The sequence below is a fragment of the Nerophis ophidion genome, linkage group LG25, assembly GCF_033978795.1.
Source record: "Nerophis ophidion isolate RoL-2023_Sa linkage group LG25, RoL_Noph_v1.0, whole genome shotgun sequence".
Taxonomy (NCBI): domain Eukaryota; kingdom Metazoa; phylum Chordata; class Actinopteri; order Syngnathiformes; family Syngnathidae; genus Nerophis; species Nerophis ophidion.
Genome location: NC_084635.1, coordinates 23,119,097 through 23,144,838, shown reverse-complemented (window position 1 = coordinate 23,144,838; position 25,742 = coordinate 23,119,097). Strand labels below are relative to the sequence as shown.

Sequence of the window (25,742 nt, the reverse complement as noted above, 5' to 3'; positions counted from 1 at the left end):
GCACAAATGTTAAAAGTGCAATTTTAATGTTGATGATGTGCATTTACCAGAAAAAAAAGAATGAAGTTTGTGGAAAGCAGAATTTTTTGGGTTTGTTTCAACTATTACACCTAAAATACACATTGAGGCTGTGTTTTGTCCAATTACTCGATTATACTACAATTATTGATGCTGGAGCCCTACAACATAAAAATGGCACTGCTTTGGCAGAATATTCCTCATTTATGTCACACCGCGGTGAGGGAAGTCTTGTTTGTTTTTTGTCTTGTGATCTATGTGTTTTATTTTGAAAAGCTACCCTCTTGTTTCAGAATACGGGTCCTTCCTCTTGTGTCACCAGTCTGACGTCATCCTTGATTCCTGATTGTTTCCACTTGTTCCCCATCACTCCCACGTCCTATTTAAGCTCACTTCTCCGTTTGTCCTTTGCCAGATCGTCTCGTCTATCGTGCCTTCTAGCGTCCATGTCCATGTCCAAGTCCATGTCCTTGATCCCCTCCTTGCCTTGCTCCTGTTTTTTCTTGTTCTCCTTAATTTTTGGTCATAGCAGTTATTTTTTGCTGAAATTTTGAGTTTACTTTTTCCTCCTTCGAGCGTCCTTAGTTTTTCCTTCGCCGACCTAATTGGCGAGTTTTTTTTTGTTATTCCAAATTTCGTTTTCCTCATTGATTGAGTGATTTATTTTTTTTGTTTATTCATAGATATTATATTTGTATATATTATTTGAGTTTGTTTTTTCTCCTGTTGGAGCGCTTTTTGTTAATTCTTCTTGATATTCTATTTTTGTTAGTTTTTTCTTAAAGTAGTATTCCTCCTGTTTTTTTGGATTGATTTTTGAGTTAAGTCTTTATCATCGGATTTATTTTCCGTACGTTGTATATATTTTTTGTGAGATACTTTTTCACCGGAGGTTAAAAAGTTATTTCAAAATTAAAGCTGTCATTTTTGGAAACTTCCTCTCTGCATCTGGGTCCTCTCATTATCTCCAAGTCCTAACAATTTAAAAAAATAAAAAAAACATTCATACCCATCAATTTGTATTTGTAATGAAAGAAAACAAATAATGTATTGACTTACTGAACTATAAAATCACTCAGATAACGCATACTTTAGCCAAGTCCTACCTCCCAATAGTAAAAAATCTTGAATTCAGACAGTGATCCAAATCAACTCCAAAATGGAATCAATTGTTCCTTATTCCATTGATGACATTTCCTGAAAGGTAGATGAAAAGCTGCCCGTAACTTTTTGAGCTATCTATAGTTGGAAGAAAGAAACAAAGTGAAGCTTGTCATGATCTGGGAGCTCTGCTGCCGCCTGTCTTCTTTTTGTCGCAGTACCCGGTTTCTGGGTTATGGGGCAAAGTCACCTGTGTGCACGCCTGATACTCATTTACTCCTGACTAGTTCAGCTCTCTCATCCCATCAGTCAGCGTCAGTAAATTCCTGATGGTTCACCCTTCCAGTCGTGTTGATCTCCTCTGCTCTGGCTCCACTCAAACTTCTCGTTTCCTGTGGCTCAGTCCCGGCGTTACCGTGTAGTGTTAACTTTTCCCTCTCCACATCTTTGGTGTGCGATTTTTATTTCTACAGACCTTACGTGTGCATCCTTAGTTATTTTGCCACACTTCTTTTTGAGTGCGCTTTTTGTTATTATTCTTATGTACTTAATGCTATGCGTTGGGGTCCTACTGCGGCTAAACCGTTTGCGACAAATTTACAGGCAAACATTAACCCCGCAGACAAAGAAGGCCTCCACTTTGAGCTCACTGGCTATGGACAGACTCTCGATATTTATGAACAGCCTCGAACGAACAGATTTGACGGCCGCCTTCCAGACGCTGTTGACCAAAGACTGCAGCATCTTAAACAGATGACCACTGTGACTCACCCAGAAGGACGTCACGCCAGGATGGGGACCTTCCCACCTTAATCAGCAGCTATTCCTCCCACTCCTCGGGGTGGGGGCCCATACCCCCACCACCCTCCATTTCACCGGTGAGTTTGGCTGCTCCGAACAGTTTCTTTGTCAGTGTTAATTAGTTTTTGACCAGCAGCCTGGTTCCTATTCCAAAGACCAGGCTAAAATTGTGTTTATCATGAGCCTGTTATCTGAGCCATGGCAGTTAGTAAGAATTCTCCTGCTGTGTACATGTCACTACTTTTGTTTACTAAGAAAAAATGAAGGTTTTTGATCACCCCCTTAAAGGCAGGGAAGCAGGCCGCCACCTGCTGGACTTTAAGCAAGGCAATCTCTCTGTGGCTGAATACTCCATAGACTTTCGTATGCTCGCTGCACAGAGCGGATTTGGTGATTCCACTTTATGTCGAATTTTTCGCAAGGGATTAAAAAGTTGCATCAAGAAAAAACTTGCTACTTGTGATTAAACTGCCACCCTTGATATGTCAAAGCTGAGAAGTTCGAATTTCACTTACCATCCGTGTCGTTTCTGAGACCATCATACCTGTGGCTAGAGTGAAGTGAAGTGAATTATATTTATATTGCGCTTTTCTCTAGTGACTCAAAACGCTTTTGCACAGTGAAACCCAATATGTAAGTTACAAGTGAAAGGAGCACTACAATGGAAGGTGGAGAGATGGGTGTCCGATCCCACTTCCAAGACCAAAGTCGCTGACAACGTTCCTGCAGGCAAGCTATTTCTACCAAATGAACTGAGGTCTGAAGTCCTGCTGTGGGGACATGCGCCAAAGTATTGTGTCATCCTGACGAGACAACATTTTGTATCTCGCAGCGATTCAGGTGGCCGAAGATGGAAAGTGACTTCAAGGACTTTGTGAATGCCTGCTCCATCTGTGCCAGAGGCAAGGCCTCTCATTTCCCTCCAGCCGGTCTCCTCACCCTCTGCCCATTCCGTCACAACCATTGTCCCACATCGCCTTAGATTTGATCACAGGTCTCCCAGTTACCCGGAGAAACTCAGTCATACTCAATGTTGTCATTCGGTTTTCTAAGATGGCTCACTTTATTACCCTGCCCCAACGACCTACTTCCCTAGAGACTGCACAACTTCTGGTCAACCATGTTTTCCACCTACATGGTACCCCTCAGGACCTGGTCTTGGAAAGGGGGCCCCAATTCGCATCCCAAGTTTAGAAGGCTTTTTGCAAGGCCTTGGGAACATCCGCTGAGCTTTTGGGTGTGGCGGGATAAAGAGCAGCTTTGTCCGTAGGCTGGCTGATCGCTACAGGATACCATCACCCACTTATCAATCTGCACAAGAGGTATGGCTGTCATTTTGAGACTTACAATTGACTGGCTCCTCTAGGAAGCTATCTCCCAGGTTCGTGGGGCCCTTCAAGATCATCAGGATCATCAGCCCTGTGGTGATCAAACTCCAGCTGCCTCCATCCATCAAACAACATCCGATGCTCCACGTCTCCAACCTCAAGCTGGTTGCCACCAGTCCGGTGTGCCCTACGTCACCAGCTTATCCTCCTTTGCACATGATCGATAGTTACCTAGCATACACTGTGAGGGCCATCATAGTCTTCAGTATCTGTTCATCTGGGAGGGCTACGGCCCTGAAGAACACTCATGGGTATCCAGCTCTTGTATCCTCGATCCATCCTTCCTGCATGACTTTCACTCTCTCCTGAGAAACCATGTCGGCCGCCAGTCTTCTTTTTGTTGCAGTGTCTGGTTTCTGGGTAACAGGGCAAAGTCACTTGTGCGCAATCCCTGATATTCATTTCTTCTTCACTAAACTCCATTGCCCTCACTCGGCACTAGTAGATTACTGATAGTTCACCCTTCCAGTTGTGTGCATCTATTCTGCTTTGGCTGCACTAACGCTTGTATTTTTCTATGGCTCAGCCCAGGCGTTACCGAGAAGTGTTAATCGTTGCCTTTTGTGTGCGATTTTTGTTTTTACACACCTTATGTGTGTATCCATAGTTATTTTCCCTAATTCCTTTTTGAGTGCGCTTTTTGTTATTATTCGTATTAATTTTTGCTCTGCTTTGGGGTCGTACACAGGCTAAGCCGTTTGTGACAAAACCATTGATTTACAATGAGTTGCTGGCACAGGACACAAGTTATAAGCTGCAGCTTTTTTGTTTGTTAGGGCAGGAATGTCTAATGAGGTAGGAAGACAAAGGTAAAGTAAGATCATCCCTCTTTGGGACCACAGCACAGCCTTGCACACATTAATAATGATTAAAATGTGCATTTTTAATGGGTTTACAGCCCTAGCCAAGGTTCGGATCAACATATTAGTAAAAGGCTAAGTAAGATTTTCCTCCTTACAGTTATGTTGGTCATGTGCTGATCAACAAAAGGATTTCTGGACCTTGTTGTGATCAAGGTTGAACCCATGACTACACGCACGCACACACGCAAACACACACACACGCACGCACGCACGCACACACACACACACACACAAACACACAAACACATGAACTCCCTGATCAATTAGTCCAGTGCTGCTCATGTGAATGCTTTAAGTCTTTATAAACGTTCAGTTTTACTGTTCTCAGACTGTTGTGGTGTTCTCAGATTTCCAATAACTTTAAGGGGAGGCTCTTGTTGCAGCCAATCAGCAAACAGCAGGGACACCCGGAGCTTCAGGAGAAACATGCCTGCATACAATAGCTGTTATCACCAATATTCACCCTCTGCTGATCACATGTGGTGAGAAGTGCTTGGTTAATATTACCTCGCCTGACCTTATAATTATGTTCGAAGAGTCTGCAAGCAAATATATCAGCGTTTTTGCTTGAGCCTTACATCACATAAAACTACCACCAGCATGACTAAACTGGCTCCAGATGTGCTCCAAAATAAGCAGACAAGAGGGGTAGACCACCAGCTTCCCAAATGTACAATTTCCCGACCTTTACTGAGCAAAAGGACATGTTTTTTACATTACAAAAATCTCCCAAAAAATAAACACTAGATACAAAAGTATTTAAAGTGCCACCTCGATTTTCTTTAGTAATTTGTTCCAAAATACCTTACAAAACCAAATCGTATGAAAACTTAAACAATTTTTCCCATAAGAAATAACTATTCAAGACACCCAAAAATATGAACTGACGATGGACCCTGTGCTGTTTTTCTTGGGAATTAATTCTTCCTCCATTTGTAACCATATTTACACCTTCTATCTCTCGTGTTATCACTCACAACACACCGTTAGCATCACAGCTAATGCTACCCATGTAGCTACCTCTCTGCTCAAGGAGGGCGTGTGAAGTTGCACGCGTAACGTATGTAAGAAGGTGCGCTTGTTTTACGTCTCTGTGAGAAGACAAGTAAGAGGGAGAAACACATGCAGTTTAATGCCCGCAGCTAAAAGCAACTGCGTGAGAACGTACTCGAATATCACGATATAGTCATTTTCTATATGGGACAGAGACAAACCCGCGACATAACCCTATATCGCCCAGCCCTAGCAGCAATGTACAGTGACATCCTGGAATAAATCCAACACTTCTCACTTGAGGCTTGCCATTAAGGGTGTTTAGAAATGAGAGGACAACAATGCATTAATTCTATTTTGGAGAAAATGTGGAAGAAGTGAAGCGCTGTGAATACTTTCCGGATGATCTGTATATCCTCCTGAAAACCAGCACCCTCTGCAGTGGATATTTATGTTTTGCATAACTAGTTTATTGCCAAATGTATAAATACAGCAATAATAAATCTCTACGGAGGTTACATCATTATCATAAGAGGCGACAATGTATATCGCAATATACAGTTTAGGCCATTGTTCCCATTCCTATAGGTGTAATCGTGTTTAATTATACTCATAACATGTTGAGGCCAATGAAAACAGAACAGTTGGCCCCGGGTCTCACTTTGGACACCCAAGACTCAGACATGTGTCTTCAGCACCATGAAAAGATAGTTCATTGCATGTGCGTGTCATTTACAACTGTGGCCCCAAACCACCGGTCCAGGGACCGGCACCGATCCGTGACGCATTTGCTACCAGGCCGCAAAGAGACATTAAATAATTTCTAACAGACCGCATTTTTTCCTGCTGAACTATCGCCAGTCCCACCAGACACATCAATAAACTTGTTCATAGATGTATGATAAAATTCCTGATAGGAAGTTGCCATTTGCTATATTTGTTACATCTTTGTTACATGGGACAATGCGCATTAATACACATATAAAAATTAAAGATGCCAAATCGTAGCCAAAAGCTCAGTCCCATCTGCTGTCCGCGGCAGGTTTGATGACCTAAGATCAGGGCATATCAGGAACAAAGGGACCATAGTAGTTAAAGTGCATAGAAGAACATGCACATTCCCTTTGACCTAGTAAGTTAAAGTGCTGGTAATATTGCGCATTTTTCCTATTACATGAGTAGTTAGCAATAACAGATTTATTTACGCATTGAAAATTGGACCAAAAAAAGCTAACATTAGTGTATTTACGTAAAAAGAATATTGCACAAAATATGAATACATAACTTTTAGAATGGAAATAGAAATACACAGAAATATATTGGAACTAATGGCATGTATGTCTAGCTTTATTATATATATCCAAGCTCCTGTCTTTGAATGTGATGTATCACCTATAACCCATCAGATATTAAAGCTAGAAAAACGCTTACTACTAGCAAAAAATTTTTAAAAAAGGCAGCACGGCGGTGGAGGGGTTAGTGCATCTGCATCACAATACGAAGGTCCTGAGTAGTCCTGGGTTCAATCCCGGGCTTGGGATCTTTCTGTGTGGAGTTTGCATGTTCTCCCCGTGACTTCGTGGTTTCCGACTTCCTCCCACCTCCAAAGACATGCACCTGGGGATACGCCCCTCCCACCTCCAAAGACATGCACCTGGGGATAGGTTGATTGGCAACACTAAATTGGCCCTAGTGTGTGAATGTGAGTGTGAATGTTGTCTGTCTATCTGTGTTGGCCCTGCGATGAGGTGGCGACTTTTCTGTTGTGTACCCCGCCTTCCACCTGAATGCAGCTGAGATTGGCTCCAGCAACCCCCGGTAGAAAAGAGGTAAGAAAATGGCAAGAAAAAGACGAGCGGTAGAAAATGGATTGATAGAAGTCTACGGAGAACTTTTTTGCAAAAGGAAAAAGCCAGGCGCTCCCACTAATTCAAAGTTATGATATTTTTATTTTATTATTTTTTCATTATTTATTATATATAGTATTTATTATATATAGTATTATATATTGTATTTATTATTTAGTATTAGTATTTATTATTTCATTAGTTTATTCATGTATCAGAATCAGAATAAATAATGATAAATGGGTTGTACTTGTATGGCGCTTTTCTACCTTCAAGGTACACAAAGCGCTTTGACATTACTTCCACATTTACCCATTCACACACACATTCACACACTGATGGAGGGAGCTGCCATGCAAGGCGCTAACCAGCACCCATCAGGAGCAAAGGTGAAGTCTTGCTCAGGACACAACGGACGTGACGAGGTTGGTACTAGGTGGGGATTGAACCAGGGACCCTCGGGTTGCACACGGCCACTCTTCCACTGCGCCACTTATTAATCCCCGTTGTATTAATTTTTCATGCACTTATTTGCTATGTTTATCTCCCACACGTGAAAGGCTGGTCCGGGAAAATAATGCCTACATCATTGGTTCTAAAATGGGGGTACGCGTTACCCTGGGGGTACTTGAAGGTATGCAAAGGGTAGGTGAGATTTTTTCACAAATATTCTACAAATAGCAACAATTCAAAAATCCTTTATAAATATATTTATTGAATAATACTTCAGCAAATTATGAATCTGTGATGAGTTGGCGACTTGTCCAGGGTGTACTCCGCCTTCCGCCCGATCGTAGCTGAGATAGGCACCAGCGCCCCCCGCCACCCCAAAGGGAATAAGCGGTAGGAAATGGATGGATGGATGGCAAAATATGAATGTATGTTCATAAACTGTGAAAAATACAACAATGATATATTCAGTGTTGACAGACAGATTTTTTTGTGGACATGTTCCATAAATTATGATGTTTAAGGTTTTTTTTGGAGAAGAAATGTTTAGAATTAAGTTCATGAATCCTGATGGATCTCTATTACAATCCCCAAAGAGGGCACTTTAAGTTGATGATTACTTACTTCTATGTGTAGAAATCTTTACTAATAATTGAATTTCAACAAGTTTTTAGGTATTTTTATGTCTTTTTTTCCAAATAGTTCAAGAAAGACCACTACAAATGAGCAATATTTTGCACTGTTATACAATTTAATACCGTATTTCCTTTAATTGCCACAGGGCATATAGTATGCGCCTACCTTGAATTACTGCCGGGTCAAACTCGCTTCCCAAAATAATTAGCGCATGCTTAGTATTACCGCCTGGTCAAACTCGTGACATCACGAGTGACACTTCCCCTGTCATCATTTTCAAAATGGAGGAGGTTGATTTCAATACCGATAATTTGAAAATCGCATAAAGGGAAGAAGATTAAGAGCTATTCAGTAGGATTTAAGGTCCAAGCTTACATCACACTCAAATTTTTACTGCATACCTTTGGTAAGTGCCGGAGTGAGAAGAGGTTTTAAAATAATTAACGCATGCTTACTTTTACCGCATGCCTTTGGTAAGCGCAGGAGTGAGAAGAGGGTTTTAAATTAATTAGCGCCCCGGCGGCGATTCAAGGAAATACGGTAAATCAGAAACTGATAACATAGTGCTGTATTTTAATTCTTTATTTCTTTTTTTCAACCAAAAATGCTTTGCTCTGATTAGGGGGTACTTGAATTAAAAACGTTTTTCACAGGGGGTACATCACTGAAAAAAGGTTGAGAACCACTGGCCTAAATTAAACACTACTGAAAATGTTCTTTGGGTAAAATTCAATTAAAAAAACAAAAACAAGACATTACTAGTAAAAAGAAACAGTCTAAAAGTACTCACCAATGATAGTTTCCTGGTAGCCTTTAGTGAAGAACTGCATGGCGGTGGCGGCTCTCCACGGAGTTTTGACGAGCCCCTGCCGCTGCGGGTCTTCCCCGAGCCCCCTCAGGATAGTAGTGTAAGCGGCGGCCAGGGACGGAAGACTTATCTCGTTGTCCTCCACGCTCCTGGTGCGCTCCTCCTTCCAGCTCTCCATCACCGTCGCCCGGTCCGAGCCGCCCTCGGTGGCCGGAGTCAGGGAAGCAGCAGGTGGCCTTCTCACCATCCCGTCAAAGTGTCCGTTGAGCACGGAGCTGCCGTCCTCGTTGTCTTTCTTGTCGTTCGAAGTGTACTGAGCCGGCTTCGAGTGTTCACTCGAAGTGTACTGGGCTTGTTTTGAGTGTTCCATCACTGTTTTGCATTGAAGGCTGACTACTTGTTGAAGAACAACAGACTTGGACTTTGGTGGGAAGCAGATGTGGTCGTGTCACAGCCATTTATGCCTGCGGATTATCACAGCGGGGCTTCTGATTGGCTGCTAGGCACGCAGGGGGCGGGGTCACGTCCCTTCCTGTTCACAGAACAGCTGGAGTAACTCCTCCAGTCCAAAGTGTTAGAATATTGTTGATCAGTGTTCCCCAACCTTTTTTCCCACCAGGGACCGGTTTTAATGCATGCATTATTTTCACGGACCGGCTTCCTACGTGTAAATTAGCCTCTGCCCACAATCTGGCACGTTAAAGGCCTACTGAAACCCACTACTACCCACCAGGCAGTCTGATAGTTTATATATCAATGATGAAATATTAACATTGCAACACATGCCAATACGGCCTTTTTAGTTTACTAAATTACATTTTTAAATTTCCCGGGAGTTTCTTCTTCGAAACGTCGTGTAACGATGACGTGTACGCAAGACGTCACAGGTTTTTAGGAAGTAAGAGCGCTGCACACACACACAGCTAAATGTCGTCTGCTTCAAGGGCACAATTATACAGTTTTTTGGACATTTGTGTTGCTGAATCTTTTGCAAATTGTTCAATTAATATTGGAGAAGTCATAGTAGAAAGATGGAGTTGGGAAGCTTTAGCCTTTAGCCACACAAACACACGGTGATTCCTTGTTTAAAATTCCCGGAGGTGAAACTTTCCTATGGATCACAGCGGTCAAGAGAACATGGATCCCGACCACATGTCAACCAGCAGGTTTCGGTGAGAAAATTGTGGTTAAAAAGTCAGTTCTTACCGGAGAAAAGCTGAGCTTGCTGCCGTCAACTCCCCTGAGACACTGCACGTCAAGACACCCGTGGACACACCCTTCCGACTATCAGGTAATATTAAACTCACTAAAACACTAGCAACACGATAGAAAGATAAGGGATTTCCCAGAATTAACCGAGTAAATGTGTCTAAAAACATCGGAATCCGTCCCAATGCAATCACGTTTTTTTTTTGTTTTTTTTCTAGTCCGTCGCTATCAATATCCTCAAACACGAATCTTTCGGCCTCGCTCAAATTAATGGGGAAATTGTCATTTTCTAGGTCCAAATAGCACTTTTTGTTAGAGGCTCCCATTAAAAACAATGTGAATATGTGAGAAGCCATCAAACATGTGACGTCATCGTCTGCGACTTCCAGTAAAGGCAAGGCTTTTCTCTTAGCACCGAAAGTTGCAAACTTTATCGTGGATGTTCTCTACTAAATCCTTTCAGCAAAAATATGGCAATATCGCGAAATGATCAAGTAGGACACACAGAATGGACCTGCTATCCCCATTTGAAAAAGAAAATCTCATTTCAGTAGGCCTTTGAAAGAGTTTGAACTTTACTTTAAAACGCTCTCTACCTCTAACAACAAAAAAGCTGTGAAAACGATGATGCTGTGTTCCAAATTTAATGTTATGGTTTTCCACCTGGTTTATTATGTATATATTTTTTTGTATTTAGTTTTTGTTACTTTGAATTTACAAACCCCTGGCGCTGTTTTGAAATGTTTTTATAATGTTTTGTAATGTTTTATACTGTTGTTGAACTATTTTGATTATTGTTTCTCATCTGTTTGTTAATGTTGAAATTTATAAATAAACATTTGAAAAAAATAAATAAAATAAAATAAACTCCTCCAGTCCAAATTGTTAGAATATTGTTGAACAGTGGCACATTAAAGACCTACTGAAATGAGATTTTCTTATTCAAACGGGGATAGCAGGTCCATTCTATGTGTCATACTTGATCATTTCGCGATATTGCCATATTTTTGCTGAAAGGATTTAGTAGAGAACATCGACGATAAAGTTCGCAACTTTTGGTCGCTAATAAAAAAGCCTTGTCTGTACCGGAAGTAGCAGACGATGTGCCTGTCACGTCACTGGTTGTAGAGCTCCTCACATCTGAACATTGTTTACAATTATAGCCACCAGCAGCTGGAGCCATTCAAGCCGAGAAAGCGACAATTTCCCCATCAATTTGAGCGAGGATGAAAGATTTGTGGATGAGGATAGTGAGAGTGAAGGACTAAAAGAAAGAAAAAAAAGACGAGGGCAGTGGGAGCGATTCAGATGTTATTAGACACATTTCTTTGGATAATCTTGACATCCATCCATTTCCTACCGCTTACTACCTTTGAGGTTGCGGTGGGCGCTGGTGCCTATCTCAGCTACAATCAGGCGGAATGCATAGTACACCCTGGACAAGTTGCCACCTCATCGCAGGGCCTGTCCTGCTTTTTAAACACTAAAAACAAAAATATTATATTATTACCAACATTTTGAAAATTCAACAGTGGGTTTTAATCTGTTGCGATTGCTCTAAGTGTCATGAGGGCGGTTCTCCTGCCTTTTTTTCCTCTTGTGTCTGTAAGTCCCCTACCCGGTCATCAGTTGCAGGTGTGCTGCCAGTCATCCGAACCCACCTTGTCACGGCTTGGTGCAATAAGTATTGCGAGGAACCCAAGGATGCAGACAAACAAAAGGTGAGTAGAACAGTCTCTTTACTAAGCAAAACATACTTACAACTAAGGGTGCTCCATAAAGGACAGAACTAAGGACGACGAAACAAAAGGTAAACTCAAAAAGGGCTTCGTGACAAAAACAACAAAAAACTATCAAATTCGAACTGAACTTAGGCTGGAGTTTGCAAGACGTGCAACTATCAAACTAAAACGCGGGCTGGATGCCACCAGGAGCAATCAGGAATACGCGTAGCAAAGTACATGGAAGATCTCGGAGTGTAGACAAAGGGTTGAATCGCCAAGTGCCATCGAGCTGCCAAGGTGCAGGTTAAATATCCTCAAACAGAATTAGAAACAGCTGTGCACGTCTCGCTGCTCCACCCACGAGAGAAAGACAGGAACTGCAGGGGAAAGAGAACTGGAGTGAGGTCAAAAGGTCAACTGCACCAAACAAAGGAAAACTGAATACAAACCACTAGGTGGCAGCAGGTGGTGACACACCTGCTTCTAATCAACCCCCTTACTTAAACCCTGGATTTCCACCCAGCCAGTGCCAGTTCGTCCGTTGCCTGCGGTAGAATCCAGCCTAAGCTCACTTACTCTGACCTTTGCCCTGAACCCTTTGTAATTCCGTTTTTTTTGTACAAACCCCGTTTCCATATGAGTTGGGAAATTGTGTTGGATGTAAATATAAACGGAATACAATGATTTGCAAATCCTTTTCAACCCATATTCAGTTGAATGCACTACAAAGACAATATATTTGATGTTCAAACTCATAAACTTTATTTTTTTTTGCAAATGATAATAGGCGTCCTCCATTGCACTCTCCCAGGGCACCGTGAGCTCCATGATGTACATGAGCCTGAGCGAAGCTGACCACAGAACAAGATCTGGAGGCGATCTCAACTGGAAGCAGGGCCTCTGGCCCAGGTCTGCCAGCAGTTGCCAGTCCCGGGCCCCGCCTAGCTGTCCAGTGTCTGGTCTTGTGGGGGTGAGGTTGGCTTGACCCTCGCCCTCCCGGACAAATCTCCCGTCCAAAGGCAAAACCTAGTAACTCACTTCTAGCTGATTTTGAGAAAACAAAGGAAAACCAATCTATCTTGATGCTGTATTACAAAGATCTACAAAGTCATCAAACGTATAGATGTTTTCTTGAGCTTTCATTTTCTTGCCAATTGAGCCATGGATTGAATCTGCTCTCATGAACGTGTGCCCTTTCTCCAGATATTTTATCACAATCTCGGTTGGGCCCCATTCCTGCGTTTGCACATTGGGCAAGAGCCGTGTACAGCGTCCAGTTTTTATTTTGACCTCCACAGTTATCTGCCCAAAAGAGTATGCAAGGGGAAGAATCAAGAACAATACATTTAAAGAAGGTGCTTGCAACGTCCTGGGCCAATCTTCCAAATATCCCCTCGTGCCATAATATCACAATCAGGTTGACCGTCGGCCCCCATTTGTGCAAATGTCTCATTAAAGACAATAAGGCGACTGACAAAGAAGCTCCAATTGGTCCCTTGAGATACTAGGTTTTTCTGTTGTATCTACGCGGTTATGTGGTAGTTGCTAGGTCCTGCCATGCGCATAACAGCCTACTTACGGAACAAATTAGAATATCGCATACAGTAATGTAAAGCATATCACCTAGGAACTCCAAAATTATTATCAGCTCAGTTTTGACAAAAATTGAGTTACTGGGTTTTGCCTTTGGACGGGAGAAATGTTGTTGCTTGCCAACGGGATGACGGGGGAGGAAGGGCATTGACACTTGTCCGTCGACTTTCCAGCTCTGCAGCAAGACACTTTAACACCTGGTTGTGCCGCCAGGTCTAATGGCCTTGGGTGAGGCTGGTCTTGCAGCCCACCAGGAGGTGCTTCAGTGTTGCTGGACTCGGACATGGTCTTCACCATACCACTGGCTGAGGTTTTCTGGAGAAGGCAGGACATCGTAGGCAACATTATATTGGCCCTGGTGTGTGAACGTGAGTGTGAATCTTGTCTATCTGTGTTGGTCCTGTGATGAGGCGGCGACTTGTCCAGGGTGTATGTCGCCTTCAGCCCGAGTGCAGGTGAGATAGGCGTCAGCACCCCCCGCGACCCCAAAAGGGACAAGGAACACCATTGGCCAAGGCCGTTTAAGCAGCCAAGCTCTGTTAGCCATTAAGAGGACACTTGTCAAATCCCTGAAAAGGATGCCTTCTTGGTACAACAGGGTCAAAGATCACTTTCCTAAAAATGAACGGAGGGTAGAATTTACGTATAAATAAACCAACACATTTTATGATGTAGGCTGAAATTGAGCTTGCCCTCCTTGAGAACAGAATCCACCACTGGTTTTAACAATATTACAAATAATACCACATATTAAATCGCATGTACAGCACACACAAAGATAGAAATGTCTAGAATATGACTTATGCACTCATGTAGTTTTAGCTATATTACATAGTAAAAAAAGACACTATTCTATAATTATTTAAACCAAGGCGACTCGGTAAAAAATCTGGGTATTATGTCCGACCCAACTCTCTCCTTTGAGTCACACATTAAAAGCGTTACTAAAACGACCTTCTTACATCTCCGTAGTATCGCTAAAAATTGTTCCATTTTGTCCACTAGTGACGCTGAGATCATTATTCATGCGTTCGTTACGTCTCGTCTCAATTACTGTAACGTATTATTTTTGGGTCTCCCCATGTCTAGCATTAAAAGATTACAGTTGGTACAAAATGTGGCTGCAAGACTTTTGTCAAGAAGAAGAAAGTTTGATCATATTACGCCTGTACTGGCTCACCTGCACTGGCTTCCTGTGCACTTAAGATGTGACTTTAAGGTTTTACTACTTACGTATAAAATACTACACGGTCTAGCTCCATCCTATCTTGCTGATTGTATTGTACCATATGTCCCGGCAAGAAATCTGTGTTCAAAGGACTCCGGCTTATTAGTGATTCCTAGAGCCCAAAAAGAGCGTTTTCTATTCGGGCTCCAGTACTCTGGAATGCCCTCCTGGTAACAGTTCGAGATGCTACCTCAATAGAAGCATTTAAGTCCAATCTTAAAACTCATTTGTATACTCTAGCCTTTAAATAGACCCACTTTTTAGACCAGTTGATCTGCCGCTTCTATTCTTTTCTGCTCTGCCCCCCTCTCCCATGTGGAGGGGGGGACACAGGTTCGGTGGCCATGGATGAAGTGCTGGCTGTCCAGAGTCGGGACCCGGTGTGGACCGCTCGCCTGTGCATCGGTTGGGGACATCTCTGCGCTGCTGACCCGTCTTCGCTCGGGACAGTCTCCTGCTGGCCCCACTATGGACCGGACTCTCACTATTATGTTAGATCCACTATGGACTGGACTATCACTATTATGTTAGATGCACTATGGACTGGACTATCACTATTATGTTAGATCCATTATGGACTGGACTTTCTCAATATGATGTTAGACCCACTTGACGTTCATTGCACCGGTCTCTTCTAGAGGCGGGGTGGGGGGAGTGATCGGTCTCCCCTCAGGGGGGTTGCCCACATCTGCGGTCCTCTCCAAGGTTTGTCATTGTCATTCACATCGACGTCCCACTTGGGTGAGTTTTTCCTTGCCCGTATGTGGGCTCTGTACCGCAGATGTCGTTGTGGCTTGTGCAGCCCTTTGAGACACTTGTGATTTAGGGCTATACAAATAAATATTGATTGATGTTATTCCGACATTCAATAACCAAATTATTTACATTTTTAACTGAAGTAGCCTCTCCTTCTCTTAAATGTTAACATTATTCCTTATTAAGTTTATTTAAACTTTTATCAGAAATCATTTAAAGGCCTACTGAAATGAGATTTTCTTATTTAAACGGGGATAGCAGGTCCATTCTTATGTGTCATACTTGATCATTTCGCAATATTGCCATATTTTTGCTGAAAGGATTTAGTAGAGAACATCCACGAAAAAGTTCGCAACTTTTGGTCGCTAATAAAAAAGCCTTGCTTGTACCGGAACTAGCAGACGATGTGTGCGTGACGTCACGGGTTGTAGAGCTCCTCACATCTGAACATTGTTTACAATCATAGCCACCAGCAGCTAGAGCGATTCGGACCAAGAAAGCAACAATTTCCCCATTAATTTGAGTGAGGATGAAAGATTCGTGGATGAGGATCGTGAGAGTGAAGTACTAGAAGAAAGAAAAAAGACGAGGGCAGTGGGAGCGATTCAGATGTTATTAGACACATTTACTATGATAATTCTGGAAAATCCTTCATCTACTTATTGTGTTACTAGTGTTTTAGTGACATTATATAGTCATACCTGAAAGTCGGAGGGGTGTGGTGACCGCCAGTGTCTCTGTGGGATGCCACGGAGGACCCAAGAAAGTCGCAGCTGCCAACTTTGACAGCTGCAGGAGGAACGACACAATCTCCGCTCATGTTAACGGTAAAAGCCGACTTATTACCACAATTTTCTCACCGAAACCTGCCGGTTTACATGTAGTAGAGAAACATGTTCACTTTACCGCTCTGTTCCATATTAAAGGGGAACATTATCACCAGACGTATGTAAGCGTCAACATATGTTTTTTTTAGAATAGAATAGAATAGAATACACTAAATTTTATTACACAATTTTTGTACGATACATTTTTTTACTGAATAGAATAGAGTTTTATTGTCATTATTGCAATGAACAGGTTCAAAGAACAACGAAATTGGAGCAGCTCCTCCTAAGGTGCATATACAATATGGTAGTATAAATAGTAAAAAAAAAAAAAAAAAAAAGATAGAGATGACAGATGTATATATGTATATGTATATGTATCCACACAGATGCATATCTGCATGCATATGAATACATATACACACATACATAAAACATTATTGCACATTGTAGTCCGAAAAAATAGAAAAACATTTAAACATTACACATGAGGACATGATGGACATATTGTGCTCACTCAGTGCCTGTTTAATGCTACTATGGCTCTTGGGTAAAAGCTATTTTTTAGTCTATTGGTGCTCGCTTTTAGCACCCTGTAGCGTCTGCCTGAGGGTAGCAGTTCCAGGTGGCTGTGCCCGGGGTGGAATGGGTCTTTCAGGATGCTCTGTGCTTTCCTGAGACAGCGGGAGCTGTACAGGTCAGCCAGGGGGGGGAGGGGGCATCCGATTAACTTCTGGGCGGACTTTATGACTCTCTGGAGCGCCGTTCTCTCTGCGGCCGTGCAGCTGCTGAACCACACGCAGATGCAGTAGGTCAGGATGCTCTCAATGGAGCACCGGTAGAAGGACACCAGCAGTTCCTGTGAGAGGTGGTTGTTCCTGAGTATTCTCAGGAAGTGCAGTCTCTGGTGTGCCTTCTTGATGGTAGCCGTGGTGTTGGTGCTCCAGGATAGGTCGTCGGCCAGGTGGACTCCCAGGGAGCGGAAGTCGGAGACCCTCTCCACACAGTCACCACTGATGATCAGGGGCAGGATGTCCGTTTTTTTCCTCCTGAAGTATATGACCAGCTCCTTGGTCTTGTAGGTGTTCAGGGCCAGGTTGTTGACTTTGCACCAATCCGACAGCTTCTCCACCTCATCCCGATATGCAGCCTCGTCTCCCTCCGAGATGAGCCCCACTACGGTGGTGTCATCCGCAAATTTGATGATGGAGTTGCTGGAGTGGGCAGGTGTGCAGTCGTATGTGTAGATGGAGTAGAGAAGGGGGCTCAGCACGCAGCCTTGTGGAGAGCCGGTACTGAGGTGCAGGCTTGATGACATGTGGCGACCCAACTGCACCCTCTGGGGGCGGTTGGATAAGAAGTCCTTAATCCACATGCAGATGGAGTTCGAGAGACCCAGGTCTGACAGTTTGAACACCAGTCTATCAGGAATAATGGTGTTAAATGCCGAGCTATAATCCACAAAAAGCAGCCGCACGTAGCTTCCCCCCGTCTCCAGGTGACCCAGGAAGGAGTGTAGGGCTGTGGTGATGGCGTCCTCTGTGGACCTGTTGGCTCTGTAGGCAAACTGGTGTGGGTCGAGCTCGGGAGGGAGGACTGAGGTGATATGGGTCCGTACCAGCTTCTCGAAGCACTTCATAGCTATAGGTGTAAGTGCAACTGGACGGTAGTCATTCAGACATCTGACAGAGTTCTTCTTCGGCACCGGGATTATTGTGGAGGTCTTCAGGCATGATGGGATGACGGCCTGGGAGAGGGACTGGGTGAAGATCTTCGTAAATACTCCGGCCAGCTGGTCTGCACAGTCTCTTAGTACCTGTCCCGGGACTCCATCTGGGCCCGTAGCCTTCCTCGGGTTCACTGCCTTCAGCGTGCGTCTCACCTCATGCTCTTCCAGTATAAGGATGCAGCTGCTGTGGGTGTTGGATGGGAGTGTTGTGACCGCTGCAGGTGTTTTTCTCTCAAATCGGGCGAAGAAGCTGTTTAACTCCCCCGCTCGAGAGGCGTCGCCGTCAGCCGAAGGGTTACTGGGTCTGAAGTTGGTCATGTCTTTTATTCCTTTCCATACCTCCTTGGTGTTGTTGCTCTGCAGGTGGGCTTCCATTTTCCTCCTGTGTTCGGCTTTTGCCTCTCTGATGCCTCTCTTCAGATTGGCTCTGGCAGCACTGTAGAGTGCCAGGTCCTGCACTTTGAAGGCACTGTCTCTCTCTTTGAGTAAGCCCTGGACTGTTTTTGTCATCCAGGGCTTCCTGTTGGGGTAGACTCGGATGCGCTTGTCCACTGTGACAGTTAACCGATTTCCGAACTCTAAAAGGGTGAATTTGGCGATTTAAACGCTTTTCAATTGATAGCCTGTCGAGCGATGACCTTTCACCCGTGACGTCACAACAGGAAGCAATCCGCCTTTTTCTCAATCTTATTACACGCACCAAGTCAAATCAGCTCTGTTATTTTCCTTTTTTTCGACTGTTTTCCAGTACCTTGGAGACATCATGCCTCGTTGGTGTGTTGTCGGAGGGTGTAACAACACGAACAGGGACGGATTCAAGTTGCACCACTGGCCAAAAGATGCGAAAGTCCCTCGTTTGTTCCGCACACTTTACCGACGACAGCTCTGCTACGACAGAGATGGCAAGAATGTGTGGATATCCTGCGACACTCAAAGCAGATGCATTTCCAACGATAAAGTCAAAGAAATCTGCAATATTGGAAAATAGACCACGAATGAATCTGCCCGAGTGCGAGCTATTCAGGGTCGACGGCAGTCTCTTCCCGCAGACGAGCGAGGTAAACCCACTGGATATGATTTATGCCACTTCTTTTTCTGTCTCATTTTGTCCACCAAACTTATAAGGTTGTGCATGAATGCACAAAGGTAAGTTTTGTTGATGTTATTGATTTATGTGGAGTGTGCTAATCAGACATATTTGGTCACGGCATGAGTGCAAGCTAATCGAGGCTAACATGCTATTTATACTTGCTGTATGTACATATTGCATCATTATTTCTCATTTGTAGCTATATTTGCATCCAGCCTTTCCCTCCACCCACATTTAATGCCAAACAAACACATACCAATCGTTGGTTAGAAGGCGATCGCCGAATTCGTCCTTGCTTCCTCCCGTGCCGCTGTCTGTCGTGATATGGCTCAATAGCTTCAGTTTCTTCTTCAATTTCGACTGCTACCTGCCTCCACACTCCATCCATCCGTTTTAATACATGCGTAATCTTTTGAATCGCTTACGCCGCTGAAATCCGAGTCTGAATTCGAGCTAATATCGCTGTACCTTTCTGTGCTATCCGCCATGTTTGTTTCTGTGTGATCACGCTGTGACGTCACAGGATAATCTCTGCGCTGCTGATCCGCCTCCGCTTGAGATGGTTTCCTGCTGGCTCCGCTGTGAACGGGACTCTCGCTGCTGTGTTGGATCCGCTTTGGACTGGACTCTCGCGACTGTGTTGGATCCATTATGGATTGAACTTTCACAGTATCATGTTAGACCCGCTCGACATCCATTGCTTTCCTCCTCTCCAAGGTTCTCATAGTCATCATTGTCACCGACGTCCCACTGGGTCATTATTGTCACCGATGTCCCACTGGGTGTGAGTTTTCCTTGCCCTTATGTGGGCCTACCGACGATGTCGTAGTGGTTTGTGCAGCCCTTTGAGACACTAGTGATTTAGGGCTATATAAGTAAACATTGATTGATTGATTGATAATGGATGGGTGGACGACGGTTAAAATCAGGCACTTTGAAGTCGTTTTTCGGGATATTGCGTGATGGGTAAAATTTTGAGAAAAACTTCGAAAAATAAAATAAGTCACTGGGAACTGATTTTTATTGGTTTTAACCCTTCAGAAATTGTGATAATGTTCCCCTTTAAAGCTTCACAACAAACAAAGAAACACCAGCTGTGTTTGTGTTGCTACAGCCGGCTGCAATCCACCGCTTTCCACCAACATCTTTCTACTTTGACTTCTCCATTATTAATTGAACGAATTGCAAAAGATTTAGCAACACAGATGTCCAGAATACTGTGTAATTATACGATAAAAACAGACTACTTTTAGCTGTGATCGGTGCTGGGAGAACATGTCCGCTACCACTGGTCACGTCATGCGCACGTGTCATCATACGCGTCATCGTTCTGCAATGTTTTCAACAGGATACCTCGCGGGAAATTTAAAATTGCAATTTAGTAAACTAAAAAGGCCGTATTGGCATGTGTTGCAATGTTAATATTTCATCATTGATATATAAACTATCAGACTTCGTGGTGGGTAGTAGTGGGTTTCAGTAGGCCTTTAACAACACAACTGACAAGTTAGGGATACATTATTAATTTACGCATAGTTTAAATATGTTTTACTTGTACATCATGCTATAGTCATCTATCCATCCCTCCATCGGAACGGTATAGCTCGGTTGGTAGAGTGGCCGTGCCAGCAACTTGTGGGTTCCAGGTTCGATCCCCGCTTCCGCCATCCTAGTAACTGCCGTTGTGTCCTTAGGCAAGACACATTACCCACCTGCTCCCAGTGCCACCCACACTGGTTTGAATGTAACTTAGATATTGGGTTTCTCAATGTAAAGCGCTTTGAGTCACTAGAGAAAAAGCTCTACATAGATATAATTCACTTAACTTCACATCCATTTCCTACCCCTTGTCTCTCGTCTCATTTCATAATATGAATGACCTACGTTGCAGACTTTTAGCTACTACCAGTGTAGGCAGGGTTCTATTATCATGATCTGCTACATAATAAGATTCCATGTTTTGAGTTTCTCTGTGTTTTCCTGTGTTTTGGGTCTTAGTTCCAGTTTAGCACTCTTATTGTGTCTGCTAAGCGCAGACATTTTATTTTATTATTACGGCTTTTTTAATTATATCTAAGTCGAGCCTCTGTTGCAAACATTTGTTGGACTTTGTGAATGTTTATATATGTGGACGCTTTTCCTGCGGCACTTCTCTGCGTGTAAGTCTCTGCCGTGCTGGGGAACTCTGCTTTGTAGTCCATAAGTTTTTAGCTTCGGTCTGCATAGCCTTTTTGGCCAACCCCAATCTTGCCTATTTTGGTTGCCTCAGGTTTTCGCATTTCCGGGAACACCCCAAATATCGTCGTGATGCCATCCGACCAACACAGAAATTATTTTATTTCACTAATTGTTTTTTATTTAATTTCCATATTAAACCTGAGGTAATACACGTGCAAATCCAACATAAGTAAATAAGTTAATGTTATTTATAAAGCACTTTTCACAGATAAAATCCCAAAGCGCTGTACAAAACAAAGGTGAAGTAAAACAACACTTCAATTAAAACAACATGAAGTTCATCCATCCATCCATCTTCTTCCACTTATCCGAGGTCGGGTCGCGGGGGCAACAGCTTAAGCAGGGAAGCCCAGACTTCCCTCTCCCCAGCCTCTTCGTCCAGCTCCTCCCGGGGGATCCCGAGGCGTTCCCAGGCCAGCTGGGATACATAGTCTTCCCAACGTGTCCTGGGTCTTCACCGGGGCCTCCTACCGGTTGGACATGCCCTAAACACCTCCCTCGGGAGGCGTTGGGGTGGCATCCTGACCAGATGCCCAAACCATCTCATCTGGCTCCTCTCGATGTGGAGAAGCAGCGGCTTTACTCTGAGCTCCTCCCGGATGGCAGAGCTTCTCACCCTATCTCTAAGGGAGAGAACCGCCACCCGGCGGAGGAAACTAATTTTGGCCGCTTGTACCTGTGATCTTGTCTTTTCGGTCATGACCCAAAGCTTATGACCATAGGTGAGGATGGGAACGTAGATCGACCGGTAAATTGAGAGCTTTGCCTTTCGTCTCAGCTCCTTCTTCACCACAATGGATCGATGCAGCGTACGCATTACTGAAGACGCCGCACTGTCCGCCTGTCGATCTCACGATCCACACTTCCCTCACTCGTGAAAAAGACTCCCAGATACTTGAACTCCTCCACTTGGGGCAAGGTCTCCTCCTTAACCCGGAGATGACCCTTTTCCAGGCAAGAACCATGGACTCAGACTTGGAGGTGCTGATTCTCAACCCAGTCGCTTCACACTTGGCTACGAACCGATCCAGTGAGAGCTGGAGATCCTGGCCAGATGAAGCCATCAGGACCACATCATCTGCAAAAAGAAGAGACCTAATCCTGCAGCCACCAAACCAGATCCCCTCAACGCCTTGACTGTACCTAGAAACTCTGCCCATAAAAGTTATGAACAGAGTCCGACCCTCACGGGAAACGTGTCTGACTTACTGCCAGCAATGCACACCAAGCTCTGACAATTTCGTACAGGGAGCGGATCGCCACAATCAGAAAGTCCGATACCCCATACTGTCTGAGCACTCCCCACAGGAAGGAGGGACACGGTCGAATGCCTTCTCCAAGTCCACAAAGCACATGCAGACTGGTTGGGCAAACTCCCATGCACCCTCAAGGACCCTGCCGAGAGTATAGAGCTGGTCCAGAGTCCCACGACCAGGACGAAAACCACACTGTTCCTCCTGAATCCGAGGTTTGACTATCCGGCGTAGCCTCCTCTCCAGTACACCTGATTAGACCTTACCAGGAAGGCTGAGGAGTGACGATAGTTGGAACACATCCATCTGGTACCCCTTCTTAAAGAGAGGGACCACCACCCCGGTCTGCCAATCCAGAGGTACCGCCCCCAATGTCCACGCGATGCTGCAGAGTCTTGTCAACCAAGACACCCCCACAGCATCCAGAGCCTTAAGGAACTCCGGGCGGTCCTCATCCACCCCCGGGGCATTGCCACCGAGGTGCTTTTTAACTACCTCAGCAACCTCATCCCCAGAAATAGGAGAGCCCACCACAGATTCCCCAGGCACTGTTTCCTCATAGGAAGACGTGTTGGTGGGATTGAGCAGGTCTTCGAAGTATTCCCTCCACCTATCCACAAAATCCACAGTCGAGGACAGCAGAACACCAGCCGCACCATACACGGTGTTGACAGTGCAATGCTTCCCCTTCCTGAAGCGGCAGATGGTGGTCCAGAATCGCTTCGAAGCCGCCCGGAAGTCATTTTCCATGGCTTCCCCGAACTCTTCCCATGTCTGGGTTTTTGCCTACGAGACCGCTGAAGCCGCACCCCGCTTGGCTTGTCGGTACATGTCCGCAGCCTCCGGAGTCCTATGAGCCAAAAGAAACCAATAGGACTCCTTTTTCAAGCTTGACGGCATTCCTCACCGCCGGTGTCCACCAACAGGTTCTAGGATTACCGCCACGACAGGCATCAACTACCTTGCGGCCACAGCTTCAATCAGCCACCTCGACAATAAAGGTTCGGAACATGGTCCACTCGCACTCCAGCACCTCCCTCATGACATGTTCAAAGTTCTTCCGGAGGTGGGAATTGAAATTCTCACTGACAGGAGACTCTGCCAGACGTTCCCAGCAGACCCTCACAATGCGTTTGTGCCTCCCAGGTCTGGCCGGCATCCTCCCCCACCATTGCAGCCAACTCACCACCAGGTAGTGATCGGTAGAAAGCTCCGCCCCGCTCTTCACCCGAGTGTCCAAAACATGAGGCCGCAAATCCGATGACACAACTACAAAGTCGATCATGGAACTGCGGCCTAGGGTGTCCTGGTGCTAAGTGCACATATGGACACCCTTATGTTTGAACATTGTGTTTGTTATGGACAATCTGTGATGAGCACAAAAGTTCAATAACAAAACACCACCCGGGTTCTAATCCGGGCAGCCATTCTTCCCAATCACGCCTGTCCAGGTTTCACTGTTGTTGCCAACATGAGCGTTGAAGTCCCCCAGTAGGACAAGGGAATCACCCGGGGGAGCACTTTCCAGTACTCAATCGAGTGTATCCAAAAAGGGTGGGTACTCTGAACTGCTGCTTGGTGCATAAGCACAAACAACAGTCAGGACCTGTCCCCCCACCCGAAGGCGGAGGGATGCTACCCTCTTGTCCACTGGGTTGAATACCAACGTGCAGGCTTTGAGCCGGGGGTCAACAAGAATTGCCACCCCAGCCCGTCGCCTCTCACTGTCGGCAACGCCAGAGTGTAAGAGAGTCCAGCCCCTGTCGAGAGAACTGGTTTCAGATCCCTTGCTGTGCGTCGAAGTGAGTCCGACTATATCCAGCCGGAACTTCTCCACCTTGCGCACTAACTCAGGCTCCTTCCCCCTCAGTGAGGTGACGTTCCACGTCCCAAGAGCTAGTTTATGTAACTGAGGATCGGACCGCCAAGTGCCCTGCCTTTGGTTTCCGCCCAGCTCACGTCACACCCGACCTCTATGGCCCCTGCTATGGGTTGTGAGCCCATTGGAGGGGGGACCCACGTTGCCTCTTCGGGCTGCGCCCAGCCGGGCCCCATGGGAACAGGCCCAGCCAACAGGTGACGCCATCGTGCCTTACCTCCGGGCCTGGCTCGAAAGGGGGGCCCCGGTGACCCGCGCCCGGGCGAGGGGAATCTGGGTCTTTTTCTTGTTTTCTTCATAGATGTCTTTGAGCTGCTCTTTTTCTGATCCCTCACCTAGAACCTGTTTGTCTTTGGAGACCCTATCCGGACAACGTAGCTCCTACGATCATTGACTCCTCTACCACGATAAGGTGGCAGCTCAGAGAAGAGCACAGTCAAGATATTTAATAAAATTACCATAGCAGCTCAGTTAGGCGAGAGTTTAAAATCTCATGAAAACACAAGAATAAAAATAAAATAATGCACAAATGGAATAAAACAAAGAGCCGCAGGCTCAAAAATGACTGATTATGATTATGTTGATGTTGACATAAACAAGTTCCACTCTAATAATAAAAATGAAGACATACTTTACTCACGCTATTTGTCCTTTTAGGATGTCTTGAAGCACTCTGGATTTATTTTGTCTGACATAAAAATATTTACACAAGGTAGGAACATTGAGTTTGTTACTCCTAAAGCTCACGCTAATTTACCTGTTGCACCGGTCACACCTGAATATGTGGGCCAAGGGGAGCCACACCCCAACAAAGATTGTTTGGCCTAGAAAGAAGTTATGCTCCTGTCGATATGGAAGGGAAAAAAAAAAAAAAAATTCTATGTTAAATGTTCATTTGTCCATTTTAGTCAAGTGAGGTTATATGTGTTCTTTGGCGTACATACCACTGTTTGAGAATCACTGGTCAAATATTTGAGTCCTCTCCCCGCTGAAGTTCCCTAACCAAGAGCTGTTTATCCGTGTTGTCTTCTCCCTTCGTCCAGTTATTTACACTTCTTTCTCCTCTTAAAACAAACGCTCTGCAAGCCCAGTTAGGCATTCAGATAACTCATATTATTATCATTACGTGAGTACAGTTTATGGAAATAAAGTCCATAAATACATAAATCACTGCCAAATATTATTTTTACCAAGCAAAGTGTCCTGCACATTGAACTGAACGCATATTTATTAACCCTGTAAAACCCAAATATCCATCCATCCATCCATTTTCTACCGCTTATTCCCTTTGGGGTTGCTGGTGCCTATCTC

At 44.6% G+C, this 25,742-nt stretch overlaps 1 protein-coding gene across 4 annotated transcripts in view; it reads right to left on the bottom strand.

Annotated features, from left to right (window-relative positions):
• gch1 (GTP cyclohydrolase 1) overlaps window positions 1–25,225 on the bottom strand; it is a 74,543-nt gene extending 49,318 nt beyond the window's left edge. Inside the window, exons 1-3 of one of the 4 annotated variants that reach the window (XM_061887164.1) lie at window positions 25,072–25,225; window positions 11,876–12,215; window positions 8,888–9,437 (exon numbers count right to left, since the gene is read on the bottom strand). In XM_061887164.1, the coding sequence (XP_061743148.1) occupies window positions 8,888–9,275 (388 nt within the window). In that variant the 5' untranslated portion in view covers window positions 9,276–9,437; window positions 11,876–12,215; window positions 25,072–25,225. Of the gene's footprint in view, window positions 1–8,887; window positions 9,438–11,875; window positions 12,216–25,062 lie in introns of all 4 variants that reach the window. The other 3 variants (XM_061887165.1, XM_061887166.1, XM_061887167.1) reach the window with 3 other exon arrangements.
• Window positions 25,226–25,742: the final 517 nt, after the last annotated feature.